Below are 24783 nucleotides of genomic sequence, written 5' to 3' on the forward strand. Positions count from 1 at the left end.
ACTACATGTTTCGATGTACATGTGACAAAATAAAGCTAATCTTTAAAAAATCTTTTTGCATTATTATTTAGAGATACAGGCAATAGCTTTTTGCAACAAATCTTTCCTAAATTTTCCTGGTTCTGATGACAGATGTTGCATGACCTGATGGAGCATTTCCAACATTCCCTGCGTGGGTGCATCCACTCCTGTCCTGGTTCCCGCCATGTCCCAACACTGCCCTCAGCTACCATGGCTCAGTGCACAGCCAGAAGACCGTTCCTCCCTCTTTGTTCTGCAGGTTGTCCAAGGGCAGGGTGGTGACGGTACAGGAGGGAGTACCTCGTGTTAACTGTATGGACAACCTCGACCGTACCAACATCGTGCAGACTGTCATTGCCCGCAAGATCCTGGAGCAACAGGTAAAGCAGCCTCTGTCCCCAACCCCACTTACTCCCATTCCCAGCCCCAAACCCTCTTCTACCCCCTTCATTTCTCAAGCTTATACCCTTGCTCCAAACCCCTGCCCTTTCCTCTATCTATTCTGGGAAGCAAATACAATGATATATTGGTACTAGATATATTGGTTATTATTGTCACATGTGGCTTCCATCGGTCGTGGTTGTCCGTGGGTACTGTGCCTCTGGTAGTCACTGGAATGGCTTTTCCAGGGCGCAAGCCAGGGCAGAGTTGATATGGAGGTCCATCTGTTGCCCATGCAGTGGAACCCCCCCCCCCCTCCATGCTGATGACAGGTCCAGAGGAACGACGAGAATCGGTACGGTTTGGTGCCAGCAGCGTCGCGGGAGTTGCCGTGCCGGTGCTGGGTACAGCAGTCAGCCGCCTTTGGGACTCCGACTCCGGATTTTTCCTCCGGGTTTACTCCCAAAGCCTTTCCCGTGAGCCGGTATAGCCGCAAGGCAGTGGAGGTTTGAAATCAGAGTTTTCCCTCTCTTAGATGAGCTAACATCCGTGGTTAACGTGCCCCATCTCGTTAACATATTGCACTAAGATACAGTGAAGAGTCTGTCTTGCATAGTGTTTATACAGATTGAATCATTACACAGTGCCTTGAGCTAGAATAAGGTAAACAATAACAATGCAGAATAAAGTGTAAATCCTACCGGGAAAGTGCAGTGCAGGTAGATGATAAAGTGCAGGATCATAACGAGGTTGATTATAAGGTCAAGCGTCTTGGTTTCCGCGGCTTTAAATTTAATCTGTTAGGTGCCGTGTTGTATGACATACACAGTCATGGCCATTCCATGACCATGACTGTTCTTGCCAATTTTTTTTCTATAGACGTAGTCTGCCAATGCCTTCTTCTGTCCAGTGTCTTTATAAGATGGGTGGCCCCAGCCATTATCAATACTCTTCAGAGATTGTCTGCCTGGTGTCAGTGATTGCATAACCAGGACTTGTGATATGCACCAGCTGCTCGGACAACTATCCAACACCTGCTCCCATGGCTTCATGTGACCCTGGTCAAGGGGATAAGCAGGTGCTACACCTTGCCCAATGTGACCTGCAGGCGAGCGGATGGAAGGAGCACCTTACACCTCCTTTGGTAGAGAGGTATCTCTGCCCCAGGCTTTTAGCTAGACACATGAATATGCAGCAAATGAAGGGGTATGGCATATATCTAGGTCAAGGGTCGGCAACCCGCTGCTCCGGAGCCGCATGCGACTCTTTGATCTCTGTGCTGCGGCTCCCCGTGGTTTGTTAGTTTTTGAAATGTAATTCGAAATTTGAAGATTATGGTGATCTTGTACAATCTAAAAATGTTGTGGCGACCCCATTTTCTGGCACATCCGAACCGGCTCACAATTAGCCACCGTTCTGGGTAAGGGAGATAGCCTACGGGGGTTTGTGAGTATGTGTCTTTTGGAGCATCCGCGCCCACGGGGACGGGTTGAGGGAGGCTTTAAATCAAGGCTGTTTAGTTCGAATAAAGTTAGCGCTGCGTGTAGCGCTACACCGCTACAACGTGTTTTTTATCGCTATTAATATACATCACCACTGCCAATGCCTGACACCCGCCAATGCACGCTTTCTTTTAATTCTTCGATCCAAGGTAGGCTACCTATGGAGTAACCTTCAACCCAACGTCTTTTTTTCGGAGTTCAAAATGTTTTTGTTGCATACAGAAATGTAATTTCGTTTTCTCTGCAGGAGTTCATCAATTTCATAAATGCAACACATTATAGTTTGTTTATACATAGCATAAAGGCAAAAAAACCATTGTATGCAGTGATATTTCATTTTAAATGTGAAACGGGTTTTGTGGCTCCCAGTGTTTTCTTTTCTGTGGGAAATGGGTCCATCTTGGCTCTTTCAGCGGTAAACGTTGCCGACCCCTGATCTAGGTAGATGAGATTTAGATTAATTTGGCATCATGTTCAGCAAAGACATGATGGGCTGATTGGCCTATTCCTGTCCTGTACTGTTCTATATTCCATATACAGTATGTCTCTCTCACTCCTACTCATTCCTCCTTTTGTCTTTTACCCATACCTCACCTAATAGCTATTGGAAACAATTGTTTTTTTTTTAAATAGTACTTTTTATACGGTTTGTACCTTTTAACAAACATGTATTTTTCACACTCACTGGCGGAAAGCGATATAGCAACTAAATTAACAGTTTATCACCTTTTCACAAACAAAAGCAATTCTGCAGATGCTGGAAATCCAAGCAACAGGCACAAAATGCTGGAGGGACTCAGCAGGCCGGGCAGCATCTATGGGAAAGAGTAAACAGTCGACATTTCAGGCCGAGACCCTTCATCAGGTCTGGTGAAGGGTCTCGGCCCTGTGTGGTGACTGTTGCATGTTGCTTGGTTATCACCTTTCTCGCTTTTCATTGGCTAAGTATTATCACATTACCCACATGATGTAATTGTTTTAATTAAGTAGTCTAACAGCTAACTTATTCCTATCTGAGGAATTTCTTATCTATAAAAGTGAGGATTTTTTAGAGGTGTCAGGTCAGCTTCTTGGCTTCTTTTTAATCCTTTGTTTTCCATGCACCTCTTAACATCATTTCTCAGCTCTTTATTTAGTTTGCTCAGTATTGCTCAACTGTCGGCTAACTATTACTTGGATTGCACTACTTGTATGTATAATCTACATTTTCATTTATATTTATCATTATTATTGTTATGAGCAGAGAGACAACATCTGCCGGAAGTAAATTCCTTGTATGTGTACAGGTAGTTGGCGATTAAAGTCTGATTCTGATTCTGATTTGTATGTTTGTTTCTACTCTGAAATAAACTGGAATCTTGGAATTAGGACTGCTTATCATTCCTGACTACCAGAAGAACCCTATTAGGATGGGAGAGGAAATTGGAGCTTGAGAAGGAAACCCCTGCCATCACAAAGAGTTCCGAGCACATCTTAGAACAACAATACAGGGCAGGAACAGGCCCTCTGGCTCCCAATCTTGAACTGAACTAATTAGGCCACTTAAGTGCATCCCCTGCGTCCTTCCTCTCCCACCACTGTGTCTTTCTGGCTTTGGCCTCCTTCCTTTCTAGTCATATGACCATATAACAATTACAGCGTGGAAACAGGCCATCTTGGCCCTTCTAGTCCGAGCCGAACGCTTACTCTCACCTAGTCCCACCGACCCGCACTCAGCCCATAACCCTCCATTACTTTCCTGTCCATATACCTATCCAATTTTACTTTAAATGACAATACCAAACCTGCCTCTACCAGTTCTACTGGAAGCTCGTTCCACACAGCTACCACTCTCTGAGTAAATAAATTCCCCCTCGTATTACCCTTAAACTTTCCCATAAGTCTCAACTCATGTCCTCTTGTTTGAATCTCCCCTACTCTCAATGGAAAAAGCCTATCCACGTCAACTCTATCTATCCCCCTCATAATTTTAAATACCTCTATCAAGTCCCCCCTCAACCTTCTACACTCCAAAGAATAAAGACCTAACTTGTTCAACCTTTCCCTGTAACTTAGGTGCTGAAACCAAGGTAACGTTCTAGCAAATCTTCTCTGTACTCTCTCTATTTTGTTGACAAAATAGAGTCCTTTCTAGTCTTGGCCTGAAACAACAACAGTTCATTTTATAAACATGAGAAAGTCTGCAGATGCTGGAAATCCAAAGTGACACACACAAAAAGCTGGAGGAACTCAGCAGGTCAGACAGCATCCATGTTAATGAACAGATAGTTGACGTTTCGGGCCGAGACCCTTCTTCAGGACTGTTCATTTCCCTGAGTTCCTCCAGTATCTTGTATGTGTTAAACTAATCTCTACTACCTGTACAGGGACCATAATTCCCTCCCCCATCCCCATCCCCTGCATATGCACATGCCTTTCTGAAGTCCTCCTTTCGCCCTCTCTCTCTGCCATTACCCTGGACTTTCCTATAGCCATCACCCCTGGCAGCACACCTTCACCCTGGGCTGATTGTATACTGGAGCGCATTGCCTGAGAAGGTAGTGGGGACAGGTATTGTCATAGTTAGTATGCGCCTGAACCATCACCACATGGTAGGTCAGACATAAAACTGTATAGCTGGGAAAAGTTTGTAACTGGAACACTTCCGCTCTGTCTGCCACGAAAGGCGGGTCTTCCCAATGTTCGCCCATTTTAATTCTGATTCCTGTTTCTGTTCTGTTCGGTGCCACATGAAGCTACAGTCAGATTGGAAGAGCAGCACCTCGTAATCCGTCTGGGTAGCCTCCAACCTGATGCTATGAACACCGATTTCTTTTAACTTTCTCCACCTCCACCTTTGCTCTTTTTCCATTCGCCTTTCTGGTTCCCTTCTCACCTACCTATCACCTCCCTCTGGTGCATCCCTGATACCTCTCGGAGACGGGAGGCAAAAGATAGGCATTTATTAGCTGCAAATGTGACCACGACATCTTGGAGACTGAGGGAGGAGCCACAGGAGTAGTCAGCAGAGGGGCGCGTCCAGACAGGTATCCACATAGTTTACCACAATCCCCTTCCCTTTTTCCATGATCTACTGTCCTCTCCTATCAGATTCCCTTTTCCTCTTTGACCTAGAACCACCCAACTACTTACTTCTCCCCCTCTCCCCCACCCACTCCACCTTCCCCCAATCACCCACTTGCTTGTACTTCAACTGCCACACACACATTCTTAGTCTGGCCTCTTCCCCCTTCCTTTCCAGTTTCAACTTGAATGTTTATTCTTTTCCATAGATGCTGCCTGATCGCTGAGTTCCTCCAGCACTTTGTGTGTGTGTTGCTGGGCTAAGTAAGGATGGGTTAGTCAATGGTCAGCTCTGTGACTCTATGATTGAATATTGACTGTTCTGGGCCTACTGGAGTTGGTCCCCATATTATCTTCCCCAATAGCCTATACCAGGAATTCCGCAGAACTACAGACGGAGGCGACCAAGATCGGGCTTCCATTCCACTCAACCAAACGAGCTTTCCCTGAAAGATTAGAAGCCACTAAATTAATTCTTAGTGCTGCAAAGCGGTCAGTCTAGGGATGGAACTGAGCTTGGGGCTTGTCAGTCCTCAGTGCCATGTCTCCCACTGGGTCGACGATGAGTTGTACATAATCCTCATGAAACAACCAGGGTTGTCTTCAAAAAAGAAGGGATTTTGTTTAGGTCAGTTAGTATGTGGACGTATCGCCTTGTAGTGTCCTAGGATTGTTTACCAAGTATGTGTAATTGTTTGTCTTTGGACTAGCTCTGGTTTTCACTTTGTGTTGCAAGTCTCATATGGGATCACGGGGATTGTTAAGCTTTCTTTATATTTATCACTTTTATTCAATTTGCGATAATGTAATTAGTACAGTATTTTCAATGACGTAGTTGATAGCTTTGGGGGTTATTGCTTTACCTGGACACCTATGTTGTCTGATTGCTCTGGAATTCCTACGTGCTCCAGGATGTATTTCAGGGGGGCATGCCGAAGTCTCTTTGTTATGTCGTTGTGGTCCCTTATCCGGTGAAACTCAGACCAGGTTCTTCTGTGTATTCTGAGTGATTTCTTTTCATCAAGGTTCTGTACAGTCTGCCTGAGCTCTTGTTAGTTTTGCTGGTTAATTTCTGCAATAAGTCTTTAGTTCTGTTTGGATCCTCGCAGTTTCATAATCCAGTTCCGTTTTCCCGGACTTCTCTTTCAGCTGAAAGTGCTGAAGATACTTGCACAACAACACAGTCTCCCCTCCAGCATTCAAAGAATATTCCAGATCATGTGGGCAAACAACGGCGATGCCATCAGCAGGCAGTATGCGGGCACAGCTGCCATGAAGGTAGGACCTGCACACCTCCACCATGCAAGCAATAGCAAAGCCCACCAAAGAGACCTTGATCTGGAGTCCACCAAAAGCTACAGTCCATAACCCAACACTTCGGTATCTCAGACAGACACTCCATTGAGGGAGAGAGAGGTCGCCCTTGCAATGAGAGGGAAGACCAGCAGCTTGGTCTACCAATATTTTCCCCTCCGCCATCAGATATCGGAATGTCTATGAACTCGCAAACACTGCCTCGCTATTAATTATTTACTTGATGTAATTTATAGTTGTAATGTCTTGCACTGTCCTGTTGCATCAAAACAACATACTTCATGACTTAAGTTAGACCATAAGATATAGGAGCAGAAGTAGCCCATTCAGCCCATCGAGTCTGCTCCACCATTCAATCATGGGCTGATCCAATTTTTCCAATCTTCCTTCGCCCCATAACCTTTGATGCCCTGGCTAATCAGGAACCTTTCTGTCTCTGCCTTAAATACACCCAATGACTTGGCCTCCACGGCCACTCGTGGCAACAAATTCCACAGATTTACCACCCTCTGCCTAAAGCAATTTCTCTGCATCTCAGTTCTAAATGAAAATCCTGCAATCCTGAAGTCGTGGCCTCTTGTCCTAGAATCCCCTACCATGGAAAATAACTTTGCCATATCTAATCTGCTTAGGCCTTTTACCATTCAGAATGTTTCTATGAGAACCCCCCTCATTCTCCTGAACTCCAGGGAATACAGCCCAAGAGCTGTCAGACATACCCCATACAGTAACCCTTTCATTCCTGGAATCATTCTCGTGAATCTTCTCTGAACCCTCTCCAACATCAGTATATCCTCTCTAAAATAAGGAGCCCAAAACTGCACACAATACTCCAAGTGTGATCCCACAAGTGCCTTTTGGAGCCTCAACATCACATCCCTACTGTTATATTCTATTCCTCTAGAAATGAATGCCAACATTGCATTTGTCTTCTCAAAATTGACTCAACCTGGAGGTTAACCTTTAGGTTACCTTGCACAAGGACCCCCAAGTCCCATTGAATCTCTGCATTTTGAATTCTCTCACCATCTAAATAATAGTCTGCCTATTTATTTCTTCCACCAATGTGTATGACAACACTCTTTCCAAAATTGTATTTCATTTGCCACTTCTTTGCCTATTTCCCTAAACTATCTAAGTCTCTCTGCAGGCTCTCTGTTTCCTCAACACAACCCTTTCCTCCACCTATATTTGTATCATCATCAGATTTAGCCATAAATCCATTAATACTGTAGCCCAAATCATTGACATACATCGTAAAAAGCAGCGGTCCCAACACCGACCCCTGTGGAACTCCACTGGTAACTGGCAGCCAGCCAGAATAGGATCCCTTTATTCCCACTCTGTTTTCTGCCGATCAGCCAATGCTCCACCCATGCTAGTAACTCCCCTGTAATTCCATGGGATCTTAACTTGCTAAGCAGCCTCATTTGCAGCACCTTGTCAAAGGCCTTCTAAAAATCTAAGTACACCACGTCTACTGTATCTCTTTTGTCTACCCTGCTTGTAATTTCCTCAAAGAATTGCAGTGGATTAGTCAGGTAGGATTTTCCTTTCAGGAAGCCATACTGGCTTTGGCCAGTCTTGTCATGTGCCTCCAGGTACTCCATAATCTCATCCCTAACAATCGATTCCATCAACTTCCCAACCACTGATGTCAGGGTAACAGGTCTATAGTTTCCTTCCTGCTGCCTCCCAGCTTTCTTAAATAGCAGAGCAACATTTGCAATTTTCCAGTCATCTGGTACAATGCCAGAATCTATCAATTCTTGAAAATCATGGTTAATGCCTCAGCAATCTCTCCAGCTACTTCCTTCAGAACCGGAGGGTGCATTCCATCAGGTCCAAGAGATTTATCCACCCTCAGACCATTGAGCCTCCTGAACACCTTCTCAGTCATAATTTTTACTGCACAGATTTCACTTCCCTGACACCCTTGAATGACCGGTATACTGCAGATGTTTTCTACAGTGAAGACTGATGCAAAATATGCATTCAGTTCCTCTGCCATCTCTGCATCTCTCATTACAATATCTCTAGCGTCATTTTGTATTGGTCCTATATCTACCCTCAACTCTCTTTTACAAAAAAAAAGCTTTTAGTACCTTTTTTGATATTAGTCACCAGCTTCCTTTCATAATTCATCTTTTCCTTCCTAATGATTTTCTTAGTTTCCTTATGCAAGTTTTTAAAAGCTCCCCAATCTCTGGCTTCCTTGTTTGCCCTCTCTTTTGCTTTTGCTTTTACTTTGGCTCTGACTTCACTTGTCAGCCATGGTAGTGTCCTCCTTCCCTTTGAAAATTTCTTATTTGGAATATATCTGTCTTGCACTTCCCTCATTTTTTCTAGAAACTCCAGCCATTGCTGCTCTGCTGTCCTTCCTGCAAATGTTCCTTTCCAGTCAACTTCAGCCAATTCCCCTCTCATGCCATTGTAATTTCCTTTATTCTACTGAAACACCGACACATTGGAATTTAGTTTTTCCTTCTCAGATTTCAAAGTGAACACGAACATATTGTGATCACTATTCCCTAAGGTTTCCTTAAACATAAGCTCTCTTATCACCTCTGAATCATTGCACAACACCCAATCCAGCACAGCTGATCCCCTAGCAACAATAACAAGCTATTCTAAAAGAACATCCCTTAGACATTCTACAAATTCTGTCTCTTGAGGTCCATTGCTCGCCTGGTTTTCCCAATCCTCTTTCATGTTAAAGTCCCCAACAATTATCATGACATTGCCTTTCTGACACGCCTTTTCTATCTCCTGTTGTAATTTGTAATTCACATCCCGGCTGCTGTTTGGAGGCCTGAATACAACTGCCATTAGTGGTCCTTTTACCCTTGAAATTTCTTAACTCAACCCATAGAGTCTCTATCCTTTCCAATCCTATGTAATCTCTTTCTAATGATTTAATATTATTTCTTATATACAGAGCCATACCACCCCCTCGGCCAACTAACCTATCTTTCTGATACACTGTATATCCTTGGACGTTCAGCACCCAATGGCAGCCATCCTTTAGCCAAGTTTCAGAGATGGACGCAACGTTATATTTGCCAATCTGTAGCTGAATTTCAAGATCGTCCATTTTATTCCTTATGCTACGTGCCTTCAAATGTAACAGTTGCAGTCCAATATCTTTTGCTTTCTGTTTTAACTGCACCACTCCTCTATTGCCCTGTAACTCTTGCCACTGGCTGTGATTAAGCCTCTTCTCCTGCCTGTTCTAACACTCCAGTGGCGTACTGAGGGTGTGCTGTCCTCCTGCCGGTAAGATGCTACTCTGAGGGCCTGCCAACTCTCTGAGGAGGATGTAGATGACCAATTTGCTCTGTTTCAAAGTGCATGGAAAATGCTGTGCCCAACATTTGGTGTTTCGAATGTTAAAGGAATCACAAAATTATGAATCGCTAAAGGTTGGTTTGCAGGTGCAGCAGACTATCAAGAAAGCAAGTGGTACGTTGGCCTTCATTTCTAGAGGGATTCCACTGGTGGATGACACCAGAACAAGGGGGCACAACCTCAAGATTTGGGGGAGTAAATCTAGGAGGGAAATGAGGAAGAATTGCTTTTCCCAAAGAGTGGTGAATCTGTGGAATTCTCTGCCCAATGGAGCAGTGGAGGTACCTCAGTAGCAATATTTAAGATAAGGTTGGATATATTTTTGCATAATAGGGGAATTAAGTGCTATGGGGAAAAGACAGTTAGGTGGCAATGACTCCATGGTCAGATCTTATTGAATGGCAGAGCAGTCTCGATGGGCCAGATGGCCTACTCCTCCTACTTCAATTTCTTATTTTCTTATAAGGGGTTTGGGGTCAGTGGCACAGGGGTCAAAGACTACCTTGTGGAGCAAATATGAGAGGCCAAGGTGCCCACTGATTCTTTGTTTTTTTATGTTATAAGTTACAAAAACATAATTTTATTCAGCCGACATTTGTTAATTGTGTTGTTAGAGTGACTTCACTCGGACTGGAGAGAGAAGGCTTTCTGGAGTGATGAAAGATGGCTATCGTTCCGCCAACAGATATTACCTCTGTCACTTCAGACACGCATACAGACAGGCCATAATCGGTAAGTATGTGTGTCCAAAGCTTCTTCTGTCCAATGGCTTTGATGGGATGACTCCCCTTGACAGCCCCCTCCCCCACTGAACATTGGGAACTCTGCATGATACTGACCCTTGTTCTCCCCCAGCACACCCTGTTTCACTGCCTGTGTCCAGGTCTCCCCTCCAATTCAGAGGACCGTGAGTTCAAGTCCCACTTGGGAGACTTGAGTCCTTCAGTGTGTGCTGAGGGAGGGCTGCCTTGCTGGGATGCCATCCTTCAGAGGAGGCTGCCTATTCCCTGTGGAAGGTATAGGCGGTCCCACAGCTCTATTTGAATTGAATTGAACTGACTTTCTTACATCTTTCACATGTGTGACGAGTGAAAATATTTACGTTACATCTCCGTCTGAATGTGCAAATTATAGTAAGTCAAATCAAGTCACTTTGACTGTCATGTCGACCATAACTGCTGGTACAGTACTTAGTAAAAATGAGACAATGTTTTTTCAGGACCATGGTGTTACATGACACAGTACAAAAACTAGACTGAACTACATAAAAAAACAACACAGAAAAAAAATTACTCTAGATTACAGACCTACCCAGGACTGTATAAGGTGCACAAAACAGTGCAGGCATTACAATAAATAGTAAACAAGACAATAGGGCAGTAAGGTGTTAGTCCAGGCTCTGGGTATTGAGGAGTCTGATAGCTTGGGGGAAGAAACTGTTATAGTCTGGTAGTGAATGCTTTGGAGCCTTTTCCCAGACGGCAGCAGGGAGAAGTGTTTGTATGAGGGGTGAGTATTAATTCATAATAGTTAGTATGTACAGTAAGATAAACAGAACGTTCAATGTAGCTTAGAAATGCAATTGTGTCAGAGTGAATTGATCAGTCTGATGGCCTGGTGGCCAGTCAGGATACTCTCAGTTCTGCTCCTGTAGAAAGACTTTAGCATTTGGGGACTTATGCCAAACTTCAACCACCTGAGGTGAAAGAGGCTTCTTGTGCTTTTTTCACACAGCCGGTACGGACAGACCAAGTGAGATCCTCGGTGGTGGGTATACGGAGGAACTTGAAGCTGTTCACCCTCTCAGCCCCAGATCCATTGATGTCAATACGGGTGATCCCGCCCCATTGCTCCTGTAGTCCACATCCAGCTCTTTTGTTTTTGTGATATTGAGAGAGAAGTCTGGAGCACAGAAAGTGCCCCAGACATTGTGGATTATGGACAAAATTCCCTCTCATTTGTTTTTACAATTGCGCAGACTAGCCGTTGCTCTGAGCGGAGAATCTTTACACGACCGTTGCGTGGCATTTTAATAAAATACTACATTAAAAAATCCCTGCTGTGCAGCAACAAAGGCTATGTGCGCGGGAGTATTTCAGTTACCATGCGGCTGCACGACTCAGAGGGAACAGTGATTATGGAAATAGATGGAGACACAAGAGGCTGCAGATGCTGGAAACTGAATCAATAAACAACTTAGTTTAAGCCCCACACCCCTACTGGAGCGTAGACTCCTCAAAGGCGCTCACCGGAGTCCTCTGCCTTGGGCCAGTCTTTCACATTGTTTCCAGGTGTAGACCATCTTCTTTGTCTATCCCAACTTGGGGGTCTTTAGAGCTTCTGTTGGCATTTCTGCAGTGCTGGGTTTGTACGGAATTGGGTTCTAGCCACGTGCTCAACCCTCCTTTCACAGCCAGGCTTGGGACTGTCCATGGTGGAGTTAGCAAGGAAAAAAACTGCTGGAGAAACTCAGTGGGTCAGTCAGCTTCTGTGAGGGCAAAGGTATGGCCAACATTTTAGGCTGAAGCTCTGCGTCGGGACTGAAAGTGTAGAGGGGAGGTTGATGGTTTAAGGATGTGAGGCAGGGCTGGAAAGTGTAAGTGGTATAGAGGGAAGATAGCCAGTGCATAGAAGTCTCTTTTTTACAGAGTGGTGAGTCTCTGGAACTCTCTACCTCAAAGAGTTGTGGAAGATAGATCATTAAAGATAAATCTGGCTTTATTTGGCACGTGTATCGGAACATGCAGTAAAATGTGTCGTTTGCATCAATGACCAAAACAGTTGGAGGTTTGTGCTCTGGTTAGCTCACATTTCCAGTACCCACAACCCACTAACCCTAACCTGTACGTGTTTGGAATGTGGATGGAAACCAGAGCACCCAGAGGAACCCCACACGGTCACAGGGAGGGTGTATGAACTCCATACTGACAGCAGTGGAATTGATCCTGGTCTCTGGACCAGGTTACTGGTAGCGTAAAGCTACGCTACTGTGCCATCACCACAGGTACTTAAGGTGAAAGTAGATAAATATTTCATGACACGACCACTGTTGGCAGAATCTTAGATGGTGACGAGAGGGCGCACAGGAGCGAGATATACCATCTAGTTGAATGGTGTCGTAGCAACTATCTTGCACTCAGTGTCAGCAAGACCAAAGACTTGATTGTGGATTTCATAGAGCATAGAAAATCTACAGCACAATGCACGCCCTTCAGCCCACAATGCTGTGCTGAACATGTACTTACTGTAGAAATTACCTAGGGTTACCCAGAGCCCTCTATTTTTCTAAGCTCCATGTACCTATCCAAGAGTCTCCTAAAAGACCCTATCATATCGGCCTCCACCACCATTGCCAGCAGCCCATTCCATGCACTCACCACTCTCTGCGTAAAAAACTTACCGCTGACATCTCCTCTGTACCTTCTTCCAAGCACCTTAAAACTGTGTCCTCTTGTGTTAGCCATTTCAGCCCTGGGAAAAAGCCTTTGACTATCCACACGATCAATGCCTCTTATCATCTTATACACCTCTATCAGATCACCTCTCATCCTCTGTCACTCTATTCTCAATAAGGCATGCTCCCCAATCCAGGCAACATCCTTGTAGATCTCCTCTGCACCCTTTCTATGGCTTCCACATCCTTCCTGTAGTGAGGCGACCTGAACTGAGCACAGTACTCCAAGTGGGGTCTGACCAGGGTACTATATAGCTGCAACATTACCCCTCGGCTCTTAAACTCAGGCCATTGCACCGTATGCCTTAACCACGAAGTCAACTTGCACAGCTGCTTTGAGCGTCCTATGGACTCAGACCCCAAGATCCCTCTGATTCTCCACACTGCCAAGAGTCTTACCATTAATACTATATTCTGTCATCATATTTGAGCTACCAAAATGACGCACCTCACACTTATCTGGGTTGAACTTCATCTGCCACATCTCAGCCAGCCCTCCACACTATCCACAACACCCCAACCTTTGTGCCATCAGCAAATTTACGAATCCATCCCTCCACTTCCTCACCCAGGTCATTTATAAAAATCATGAAGAGTAGGAGTCCCACAACAGATCCCTGAGGCACACCACTGGTGACTGACCTCCATGCAGAATATGACCCGTCTACAATCACTCTTTGCCTTTTGTGGGCAAGCCAATTCTGAATCCACAAAGCAAGGTCCCCTTGGATCCCATGCCTCCTTACTTTCTCAATAAGCCTTGCATGGGGTACCTTATTAAAAGCCTTGCTGAAATCCATATACACTATATCTACTGCTGTACCTTCATCAATGTGTTGAGTCACATCCTCAAAATATTCAGTCAGGCTCGTAAGGCATGACCTGCCTTTGACAAAGCCATGCTAACTATTTCTAGTTGTGTTTTGCCTCTCCAAATGTTCATAAATCCTGCCTCTCAGGATCTTTTCCATCAACTTACCAACCACTGAAGTAAGACTCGCTGGTCTGTAATTTCCTGGGCTATCTCTACTCCCTTTCTTGAATAAGGGAACAACATCTGCAACCCTCCAATCTTCTGGAACCTCCCCCGTCCCCATTGATGATGCAAAGATCATTGCCAGAGGCTCAGCAATCTCCTCCCTCAATTCCCACAGTAGCCTGGGGTATATCTTGTCCGGTCCCAGAGACGTATCCAACTTGATGCTTTCCAAAAGCTCCAGCACATCCTCTTTCTTAATGTCTATATGTTCAGGCTTCTCAGCCATTGCAAGTCATCCTTACAATTGCCAAGATCCTTTTCCATAGTGAGTACTGAAGTAAATTATTCATTAAATACCTCTGCTATCTACTGTGGTTCCATACACACTTTCCCACTGTCACGCTTGATTCATCCTATTCTCTCACGTCTTATCCTCTTGCTCGTCACATACTTGTGGAAAGGGAAATAAGAGGAAACACACACCAGTCCTCTCAGAAGGATCAGAAGTGGAAAGAGTGAGCAATTTCAAGTTGCTGGGTGTCAGTATTGCTGAAGATCAGACCTCGGCCAACATATCTGCTTATCTGCCCAGTCCGCCAGATCTGACTTCACAGGCATGACAGCGGCTTTATTTCATTAAGAGTTTGGGAAGATTTGGTATGTCAAATTTCTACAGATGTACCGCGGAGAGCATTTGAACTTGCTGCATCGCTGTCTTGTATAGGGGGTGGGGGTGGGGGGGGGGGAACTACTGCACAGGATTGAGGTAAGCAGCAGAGAGTTGTGAACTTAGTCAGCTCCATCATGGCCACCGGCCTCTGTAGCATCCAGGATATCGTCAAGGAGCAATGCCTCAAAAAGGCAGCGTCCTTCATTAAGGATCCCCATCTCCCAGGTCAAGCCCTCTTCTCCTTGCTACCACGAGGAAGGAGGTAAAGAAGCCTAAAAGCACACACTCAGCAATTCAGGAACAGCTTCTTGCCCTCTGCCATCTAATTTCTGAATGGACACTACCTCACTGCTTTTTTGCTTCTAGTTTTTGCATTACTTACTTAATTTACCTATTTAATATATATATACTTACTGTAATTCACAATTTTTCTTCTATTACTATATATTGCATTGTACTTCTGCCATAAAGTTAACAAACTTCATGACACATGCTGGTGTTATTAAACTTGATTCTGATTCTGATAAATATTTGAAAGAGGAGTTGAGGACAGTGTAAATCAGCACTGATCATACTGAATGACTGGACAGGATTGAGGGGACTAGTGGCCCACACCTGCTCCTCTCCCCCCCCCCCTGTAATCTCTGGTGCTGCCTGTGTGGAGTTTGCACGATCTCCCTTTGACTGCTCAGGTTTCTTCCGGGTGCTCCGGTTTCCTCCCACATTCCAAAGACGTGGGCTACCAAATTAGCTGGGCACTGTAAATTGCCCCATTATGTGGATGGGTGGTGAAATCTGTGAAAAGTTGAGGGAGGTGAAGGGAGAATCAAGTAGAATGGGGTAGCTTTAATGCCAAGAGGTCAGCATGGGTTTGGTGGGCCGAAGGGCCTGTTTCTGTACTCTATGACTCAATGGTGCGAACACTACCCAAAAGAAGGCAATGGCAAACCATTTCTGAAGAAAGATTTGCGAAGAATAATCACAGTAAGGGAAAGATATGATCGCTCACGATATATAACATGACACATAAGGAATGAACCACTCTCTGTGTAAAGAACTTACCTCTGAGATTCCCACTATCCTCCAATCAACTTAAAAATTTCCCCCTTGTAATATCCACTTCTATCTGGGAAAAACCTTTGGCTGTCCACTCATGTGGCTTGCTTATCATCTTGTCATCATTACGTGCTGTGTCATGTCTGGCTGTGATCGTTCTTAGAAAATATGTCTTTGAAGTGGTTTGCCATTGCCACCTTCTGGGCAGTGTCTTTACAAGACGGGTAACCCCAGCCATTCTTAATCCACTTCAGAGATTGTCTGCCTGATGTCAGTGGTCACGTAACCAGCTGCTCATACGACCATCCACCACCTGCTCCCGTGGCTCACGTGACCCCAAGGTGTCTGCTACACCTTGCCCGAGAGTGACCGGCAGGTCTGCAGAGGGAAGGAGCACCTTACATCTCCTTTGGTAGAGATGTATTTCCACCCTGAAACCCACCTTGTCATCTTCTACACCTCTATTAAGTTATCTTTCATTCTCATTCACTCCAAAGAGGAAGGCCCTTGCTCGCTTGACCTATCTGATTGTGTACCAGTAAGGACCATCCAGATGACTTTTTTTTAAACATTATGAATGACTCTAGTCCTTAATAAGTACCTGCCTGTCCAATATCAAGTTCAAGTTCAAATTTATTGTCATTCAACCATACACATGTATAGAGCTAAATGAAACAGTGTTCCTCTGGGACTAAGGTACAAAACACGGTACATATATCACATACAGTAATATTAACAGATGGAAAAAGTACACTGTGGATGTAGCGGTTGTCTGTCGTGTCCAATGATGACAGAAGATCGGTATGGGAGAGTTTTTAAAGTAGAAAAACCATTGCACTGGCTATTGTGATGGAAGTGAGACTGATTCTTTGGGTCTCAAAGGCAAGGGCTCTGGACACACAGTTTTAATAATCAGGAGTTTATTTACAAGGGGAGAAGAGCTTGGGAACAACACAAGCGGCTACAATATTCACACAAACGTGCTTAGAAGGGACGAATGTAGGAAAGTTTGGGTTGGCAGTACAATACACGGGAAAACGGTGTGGGGACAGTACAGGTACACATACAAGCAAGGGAAAAGTAACTACGATACCCGCCAACCCTTGACTATGGGCAGGCACGGCTCTCTGCTACAGGGACAACAATAAATGCTCCCACGACCCTATTCAATGCACACCCTACCACATATCTCCAGTGCTGTTCTGCAGTCTTCAGCCTGGAGTGAAGCAGGGTGGTCCCTCGAGGATAGCAAAAAAGAGAGCGAGCCAAGCCCATGTAGCATCCTTTATAGGTTAGAGGGCTGGGGGGGTCCAGCCCAGGTGATTCACCAGGGGGCCAACCGCTTAGTGCTAGATGGGTTAATCCAATTAAAGTGGCCAATGGTTAAGTGTGCATTGATTGGTTGGGAGGGGTGAAATGTTGACTGGCAGGCGGTGTGACCTCCAACCAGGTGAGGGCAGTGCTGCCACGTGGCAGGCACGGCTCTCTGGTTACACTGGCATAGATCCACTCTCTCGACCTCAGAAGTCCTGGTCCAGTGGTATGAACAAACATCACAAACTGGGGTCTTCCTTGGCTGCAGTGGATGACCATGACATCTTCAGTGCCTTGTCATGCCCTTCGCTCTGCACAGAGCACTGCAGTACCACCTTCCGGACCATTGGAGCCCTCTGTAGATCTCATCTGCCCAGTCCGCCAGATCTGACTTCACAAGCTAGGACAGACATGTCGCTAACTCACTGGAGTACGAGGCCTGCCCGGCTACTCTCACCTGCTTTATCCCGCCTGTCGAAGCAGTGTACCGGAGTGTAGCCACTATCATGTGTGAACAGCAACTTCGAGCCATGGGTGAGAGCTGGGTGTCCACTGGGGACCAAAGGTGAGTGAGCGGCCCTGGAATGGACCAGAGGTGCTACCCTTCCCTGGACATCCCATACACACCATAGTGTAGATGTGCAAGTTGACGTAATGTGTAAATAGGACATACAGTCATCCCTCAGTATCCGCAGGGGATTGGATCCAGGACCCCCCACATATACTCAAATCCCTTATATAAAATGGCACAGTATTTGCATATAACCTACGCACATCTTCCCGTATACTTTAAATCATTTCTAGATTACTATAATACCAAGTACAATGTAAATGATATGTAAGAAGTTGTTATACTGTATTGTTTAGGGAATAATGACAAGAAAAAGAAAGTTTGTACATGTTCAGTGTAAATGCAACCATCGTAGCTCTTCTGGGAGAGCCGATGCCGATTCTCCCGTGATCTTTAAGTTCTTAAGGCTGTAGCACTTTACGTAGCCAGTCAGCCATCCCTTACTAGCCTTAAACTCCTTCCTCTTGCTCACAAGTCGCGAAGCGAACAATGCTCAAACAACAAGTGGGAAAGAGACTGAGGATCAGTGAAATGGCGGGAGGCTACAGCAGGTTACGCTTACACATCACTTCATCCGCGTGGATTCCGCGTAGTGCTTGGTGGGCGGCACATTCAAGTTTTGCTTTTTGGAACTTTATGGAATTTTTTTCCAAATATTTTTGATCCGCGGTTGGCTGAATCTGCGGGTGCAGAACCCGCGGACACGGAGGGCCGACCGTATAGTTAGACTGTACTCTGCTACTGGTGCTGTCATAAATAGAGCACTGAATGGCAGGATGTTCAGAAGTCTCTCAGCCCCGGGGGCAGAGGCTGTTACCCTGCCTAACAATCTTTACTCCTGTATTGCAGGGTGATGGTAAGAGATCAGTGAGACGATGGGGGTGAGGGGGATGTTTCTGACAATGCTGAGTGCTCTGCAAACACAGAGTTTCTATTATATGTCTCGGGTGTGGGGGAGAGCAGTCTCCGCAGTCCTCACAATCCATTGCAGGGTCTTGCGGTCAGACAAGATCCTAGACCAGGCACGATGCTAGTAACTGGAGGTCTTTTGTTTACTCGCAGATATGATGCATGGGCTTCAGATGACCAAAGGCTTTCACAAACTCCTTGGAAACCAAGAGCCCGAAAAGGCTCTGCTCATCAAGGAACAATGGAGAGGCCGGAAGCAGGAAATTGAAGCTTTGATCCTTTACTGTACTTCCCTGCTGATACCAGCTGCTGAGAAGCATTTGGGAGGCTGGCTCTTCATTGATTGTAATTCAAGGTCTACCAGCCTTTCTTTGTTCGGAAAGATCAATCGTTCAGTAGGACTATGTGCTTCAGGTCCCATCAAGTCTGCTCTGCCATTCTATTGTGCCTGATTTATCATCCCTCCCAGCCCCATTCTTCCTGTAACCTTTGACACCTTACTAATCAAACACCTATCAAACTCTACTTTCAATATACCCCATGACTTGGCATCCACAGCCTTCCATGGGAATGAATTCCATGGGTTCCTTACCCATTGGCTAAAGAAAATCCTCCTCATCTCTGGTCTGAAGGGACATTCTTGTAATCTGAGGCTGTACACTCTGGTCCTTGATCACCATTCCCCCCCCCCCCCCAACTACAGGAAACATATTCTCCAGGTCCTCTGTATCTAAGCCTTTCGATATTCAATAGGATCCAAATGTCAGATGTTGCTTCTTTTCCATAGATGCTGCCTGGCCTGCTGAGTTCCTCCAACATTTTGTTTGTGTTGTATTGTTGAACGGTTGTTTTTTGTTGCATGCCAGACCCTGACCAACACACCACAGCAAGTTCCTAATACTGGGGATTCCGATTAGTTGGGATATTTTTGGCCCAATTAAGCAGCTGTCTCAGTTAGTGTAAGTTTCATGGAAATAGTTAAAAAGATTTCACTGAGTAATAAATTATGTATTTAAATAAAATACAGAATACATCAGAACATGATCAATACTACTACAGTATTGTAAAGCTGTGTATTAGTTCCTAATAGTTATTGGCAGAGGAATTCATCCCATGTACGCTGCTGTGTTCTTTTGATTGACTGTAAATGAACACAATCAGCGCAGACATCTAGTGCAGATAATGGCACGCCTTCAAGCAATGCTTTTGATGATTGCATCCTCCAAATGTTCATTTTTGTTGTAACCTTCAAGATGATTGTTGATAACTTCAAATTCTTTGTCATTCCTAACTTGTTGAAGTGGTGAAGTTGTTTCATTTTCACTCACAGCCGTTTGCAGCCCTCCAAGCCTGAAATCGCAGTGAGTAAAACAGTTCTGAATTTCCTTCCTGCTTATTTCTTGCCGGCTGTCAGGGAGAAAACACAATCACACACAAATGATGCTATTTAAAAACTATTCACTTTTCAGCACAGTGTAGTATCTAATGACCACACAAGTGCACACAATTGACCCTAGTTAAAAGACCATTCAGCAACAGTCTCCTGCCCCAGTTAAGCAGCATGGTGTCCCAAACAAGCAAAGGGAATCCTGGCGATTTTCTCAATTGGGTTTTGTTCGTTCAGAGCTGTCCCAAATAAGCACCTGCCCTGATTAACCAAAATCCCCAGTACATGTAAATGTATATGGTGAATTTAGTGATCCTTGATCCTCGAGAATACATTGAAAAGATGAGTCCCCTGATTGAGATGGAATGTTGGCTTTGTGCTTCTATCCGTGAATATTATTACAGCATGGGTTGGGTAAAAGGCAACAAGACCATGCTGCGTTGAGACTGAGTTCTTCCCAACTTCAGACATGGTGGTAAAGGAGTGCACCGTGATGCCTTAGCGGTGTCAGGAACCTGGGATATAGTCTACTGATCACCCAGGTGCAGAAGAGGAGATAAAGTCAAAGATAACTGGCTAGAAGTCACTGAAATGTACTTTGTGGGAAGGGGTTATAAAATGTCGTTGGCAGGAAGGATCAACTTTATTCATCATATACATTTACATCTATTAGGAATTTGCTGCGGTGTGCTGGCGTGACATGCAACAACTTTGAACAATTACATAGAATTAAAAAGTTGTGTACAATTATCAGGGGCAGAATGGTGATGTAGTGGTTAGCACAACACTGTTACAGCGCCTGCGACCTGGGTTCATTTCCTACCACTGCCTTCAGCCATTTGTGCTTTCTCCATGTGACCACCTGTCTTAACTCCAGGTGCTCAGGTTTCCTCCCACATTCCAACGGTGTATGGGTTAGTAGCTTAATTGGTCGCGTGGGTGCAGTTGGGCAGCAGACGCTCATTAGGCTGAAACAAATTGTTAATGTGCCATATCTCTAAAATTATTTTTTTTTCGACTGAATGTATTTATTTATTTATCGAGATACAGCGCAGATTAGGCCCTTCCAGCCTCTCCATATCTCTAAAATTAAAAGTTAAAAAATTAAAGAATTATGCAACAATAAAGTCAGAAGCATGGATATGGAATAAATTTGCATAGCTGCATAAATACCAGCAGATATTTACAATGGAAGCTGCATTACAGAAAGTCTTTACAGTGCCGTGCAGTGCCTGAGGTAATGGGTAGGGAGACTGGGGAGGAGGGGGCTAACTAGAATTGTTATATTAGGGATTTGTTGTGGTGTGTTAGTCAAGGTATGATATGCAACAAAAAAGCACATTTAACAATTACACAGAATATAGAATTATATAAAAATAAAGTGAGTACAAGATGGTATTTATGCATAATTTTATGAAATAAAATATCCACAATACATAAATGCAAGCATGTATTTACAATGTAAACATTGTAGAAAGTGGTTTGAAGTGTATACAGGGCAGTGCAGAAATATAGGTGGGGGAGAGGGAGGGGGCTAACTAGAATGATTGATCAGATTAACTACCTGGGGAAAGAAATTTATAAAATGGCTTGAAGTTTTTGTTTTAATAGGCCATAAAGGAAAGTTCCAGTTTTAGTTTGAGTAAGTGAATGGCGTACATTAAAATCTCAGAGAAAAAAGTATTGAACTCCAATCAATTGATTTGGCCCCTGGTTTTTAGGAGAGTTAGAGATGTCCATGAAACAGCCACGTCGACAAGATTCTCACAGGTCAAGGCAAGAACTGTGGAGAGAGCAACAGAACTGAGGATTCAGGATGGAGATGCTTCAGAATTGCAGAAGGCAGAAAATAGAAAACAGTCAGTATTTTACATTACAGAAAGGGAGAAGGAGAAGAAACAATTCAATGTCTGTGATATGATGGAGACCAAGGATAAATGGATGGTATTGTTGGAGGTGTAATTAAGTGTGTAGGCCTCTGTTAGTCCTGATAGACCATGGATTTACCCTTGGAAAGTTTCCAGGGCACAAGCCTGGGCAAGGTTTTTTTCATGGAAGACCGGCAGTTGTCCAAGCTGCAAGTCTCCCCTCTCCACGCCACCGATGTTGTCCAAGGGAAGGGCATTAGGACCCATACAGCTTGGCACCGGTGTCGTCGCAGAGCAATGTGTGGTTAAGTGCCTTGCTCAAGGACACACATGCAGCCTCAGCCAAGGCTCAAACTAACGACCTTCAGATCACTAGACGAACGCCCTCACCACTTGGCCATGCGCCAACACTGTAATTAAGACCATAAGACATAGGAGCAAAATTAGGCCATTCAGCCCATTGAGTCTGTTCTGCCATTCCATCATGATTGATATATTATCCCTCTCAACCCCATTCTCCTGTGTTCTCCCCATAACCTTTGACATCCTTACTAATCAAGAACCTATCAACCTCCTCTTTAATTACACCCAATGACCTAGCCTCCACAGCCATCTGCGGCAATGAATTCCACAAATTCACCAAGCTCCGGTTAAAGAAATCCCTCCTCATCTCTGTTCTAAAGGGGCGTCCTTGTATTCTGAGGCGTTGTCCGCTGGCCGCAAATGCCATCACTAAAGGAATCATCCTCTCCACATCCACTCTATATACTCCTTTCCATATTCAATAAGTTTCAACGAGATCCCCTCATTCTTCTAACCCCCCAGTGAGTGCATGCCCAGAGCCATCAGATGCTCTTCATATATTCCTGGGATCATTCTCGCTCACTTCCTCTGAACCCTCTTCAATGCCAGCACCTTCTTTCTTACATAAGGGGCCCAGAATTGCTTCCAACACTCCAAGTGCCAGTTTGACCAAAGCCTCAGAAAGCTTTGGCATTATATCCTTGCTGTTATATTCTAGTTCATTCAAATAGAGGATAGAATGATAACTTCACTCAACTTCACATCATCATTGAAATGTTTTTACAGCCAATGGACTCGCTTCCAAGGACTCTTCATCGCATGTTCTCCATATTTATTGCATACTTTTTTTATTATTATTATTATTATTTCTTTTGTATTTGTAGTTTGTTGTCTTTTGCACACTGATTGAACACCCAAGTTGGTGTGGGTCTTTCATTGATTCTATTTTGGTGGTTGTTATTATATAATTTCTGTCTTAATGCCACTGGCATTTAGGGCTGCAATGAAAGTCCTCCATCTCTAGTGATGAACACACCTTCCCTCATCATGTCAATAGCGTCCTCTCAGTTTTCACTACTGTCAGTCATGAAAGTCCTGGGTGGAGACTCAGAAATACCATCACACTTGGATGTAGAAGGATTTCTCATTGCTGTTTCCGTAACAATTTTGCTTTACTGGTCAGGGTTGTTAGCCTTGAGCTGAACCCCCTAACCTGGAGGTCTGTCTTCTACCCTTTGACCCGTTTGGCATGGGTGACCCTACCTAGAGCCAAAGTTGCAAAGCCCTGACTCCATTCAACATAGCTCTGTGGGTCATTGAGGTACACAAGCCTCTAAACCCAATGACAAGGTTGTGGTCCTCTAAGAGGAGGTTATTACTGTATTATGGATTTATTGAGTATGCCCACAAGAAAATGAATCTCAGGGTTGTATATGGTGACATATATGTACTTTGATAATAAGTTTTCTTTGAACTTTGAGTATAGAAGATAAGGTAAAGTAACACTGGGAGCATGAGAGGTGAAACCCGGATCTTGTGGACACCCAACACAAAAGAGAATGCTGGAAAGATCCAACTCATCAGGTAACATCCATGGAGAGAGAAGATTGACTCAACACTACAGGTTGATGACTATGTACTAAAGCTGGTTCCTTTGACAGAAACTGGAAGGTTTATCATCTGAAATTGTATAATTTAATGTTGAGGCCTGAGGGGTGCAATGTGTCTGGTCAGAAAAAGAGGTGGTGACCCTCGAGCTTAGCATTGGATGTTGAAGACAGAGAGTGCAGACACGAAGGGAGACGTGACCGGAAACTCAAGGTCATCATTGAAGACTGAATGCATCGCTCAACAAAACGGTCACTCCATCACTCTAGCATGGAGGAGGCCATGTGGGGAGCCTTGCATGCAGTACCCTCAGCTGGAAGGCATACCAGAGAACAAGCGCTTTACCTGGCAGGAGTGTTTGGGACAGGATGGGGGAAATGGAAGAGATAAATAAGAGCAAATATTGCACCTCCACTTTCCCATGCCGATACAGGAGATACGATGCCTGGCCCTTTATCTGCTTTCCACCATCCAGAGGTGTAAACATTCCTTCCAGGCAAACTAATACCTAATTGATAATTCCTTAAATCTAATGTGTCGCTTTCAGTTCTCACTGGTCTCCAACTCACTGGAGAAACCAAGTGCAGATTAGTTGACAGCAGCACACACAATTTAATGAAGGAACTCAGCAGATCAAGCAGCATCTATGGAGGGGAATAAACACTCATTGTTTTGGGTTGAAACCCATCATTGGTACTGGAAAGGAGGAGGGTAGAAGTCAGAATAATAAGGTGCGGGGGAGGACTACAAACGGATATGTGAAACATGGTGAGGAGAATGCTGGGTGGCTGAGGGAGGGGAGACGATGTAAGAAGCTGGGAGGCGATAGGTGGAAAAGGTAAAGGCTGAAGAAGAAGGAATCTGATAGGGAACAAAGGGAGGAGAGGAACCAGAGGGAGGTGAAGAGAAGTAAAGGGGTGAGAGGGTAACCAGAATGGAGAGGGTTTAAATACCAACAGCCAGAGAAATCAATGTTCATTCCATCATTGGAGGCAATCCAGATGGAGTGTGTGATGTTGCTCCTCCAACCAGAGT

At 44.6% G+C, this 24783-nt stretch overlaps 1 protein-coding gene across 1 annotated transcript in view; it reads left to right on the forward strand.

The window, feature by feature from the left end:
• Positions 1-19261, forward strand: part of LOC132404703 (phosphatidylinositide phosphatase SAC2-like) — a 58222-nt gene extending 38961 nt beyond the window's left edge. Inside the window, exons 12-15 of the mRNA XM_059989487.1 lie at positions 281-401; positions 6117-6245; positions 10244-10361; positions 18736-19261. Of these exons, the coding sequence (XP_059845470.1) occupies positions 281-401; positions 6117-6245; positions 10244-10361; positions 18736-19034 (667 nt within the window). The 3' untranslated portion in view covers positions 19035-19261. The remainder of the gene's footprint in view (positions 1-280; positions 402-6116; positions 6246-10243; positions 10362-18735) is intronic.
• Positions 19262-24783: the final 5522 nt, after the last annotated feature.

Source organism: Hypanus sabinus, chromosome 1, assembly GCF_030144855.1.
Source record: "Hypanus sabinus isolate sHypSab1 chromosome 1, sHypSab1.hap1, whole genome shotgun sequence".
NCBI lineage: Eukaryota > Metazoa > Chordata > Chondrichthyes > Myliobatiformes > Dasyatidae > Hypanus > Hypanus sabinus.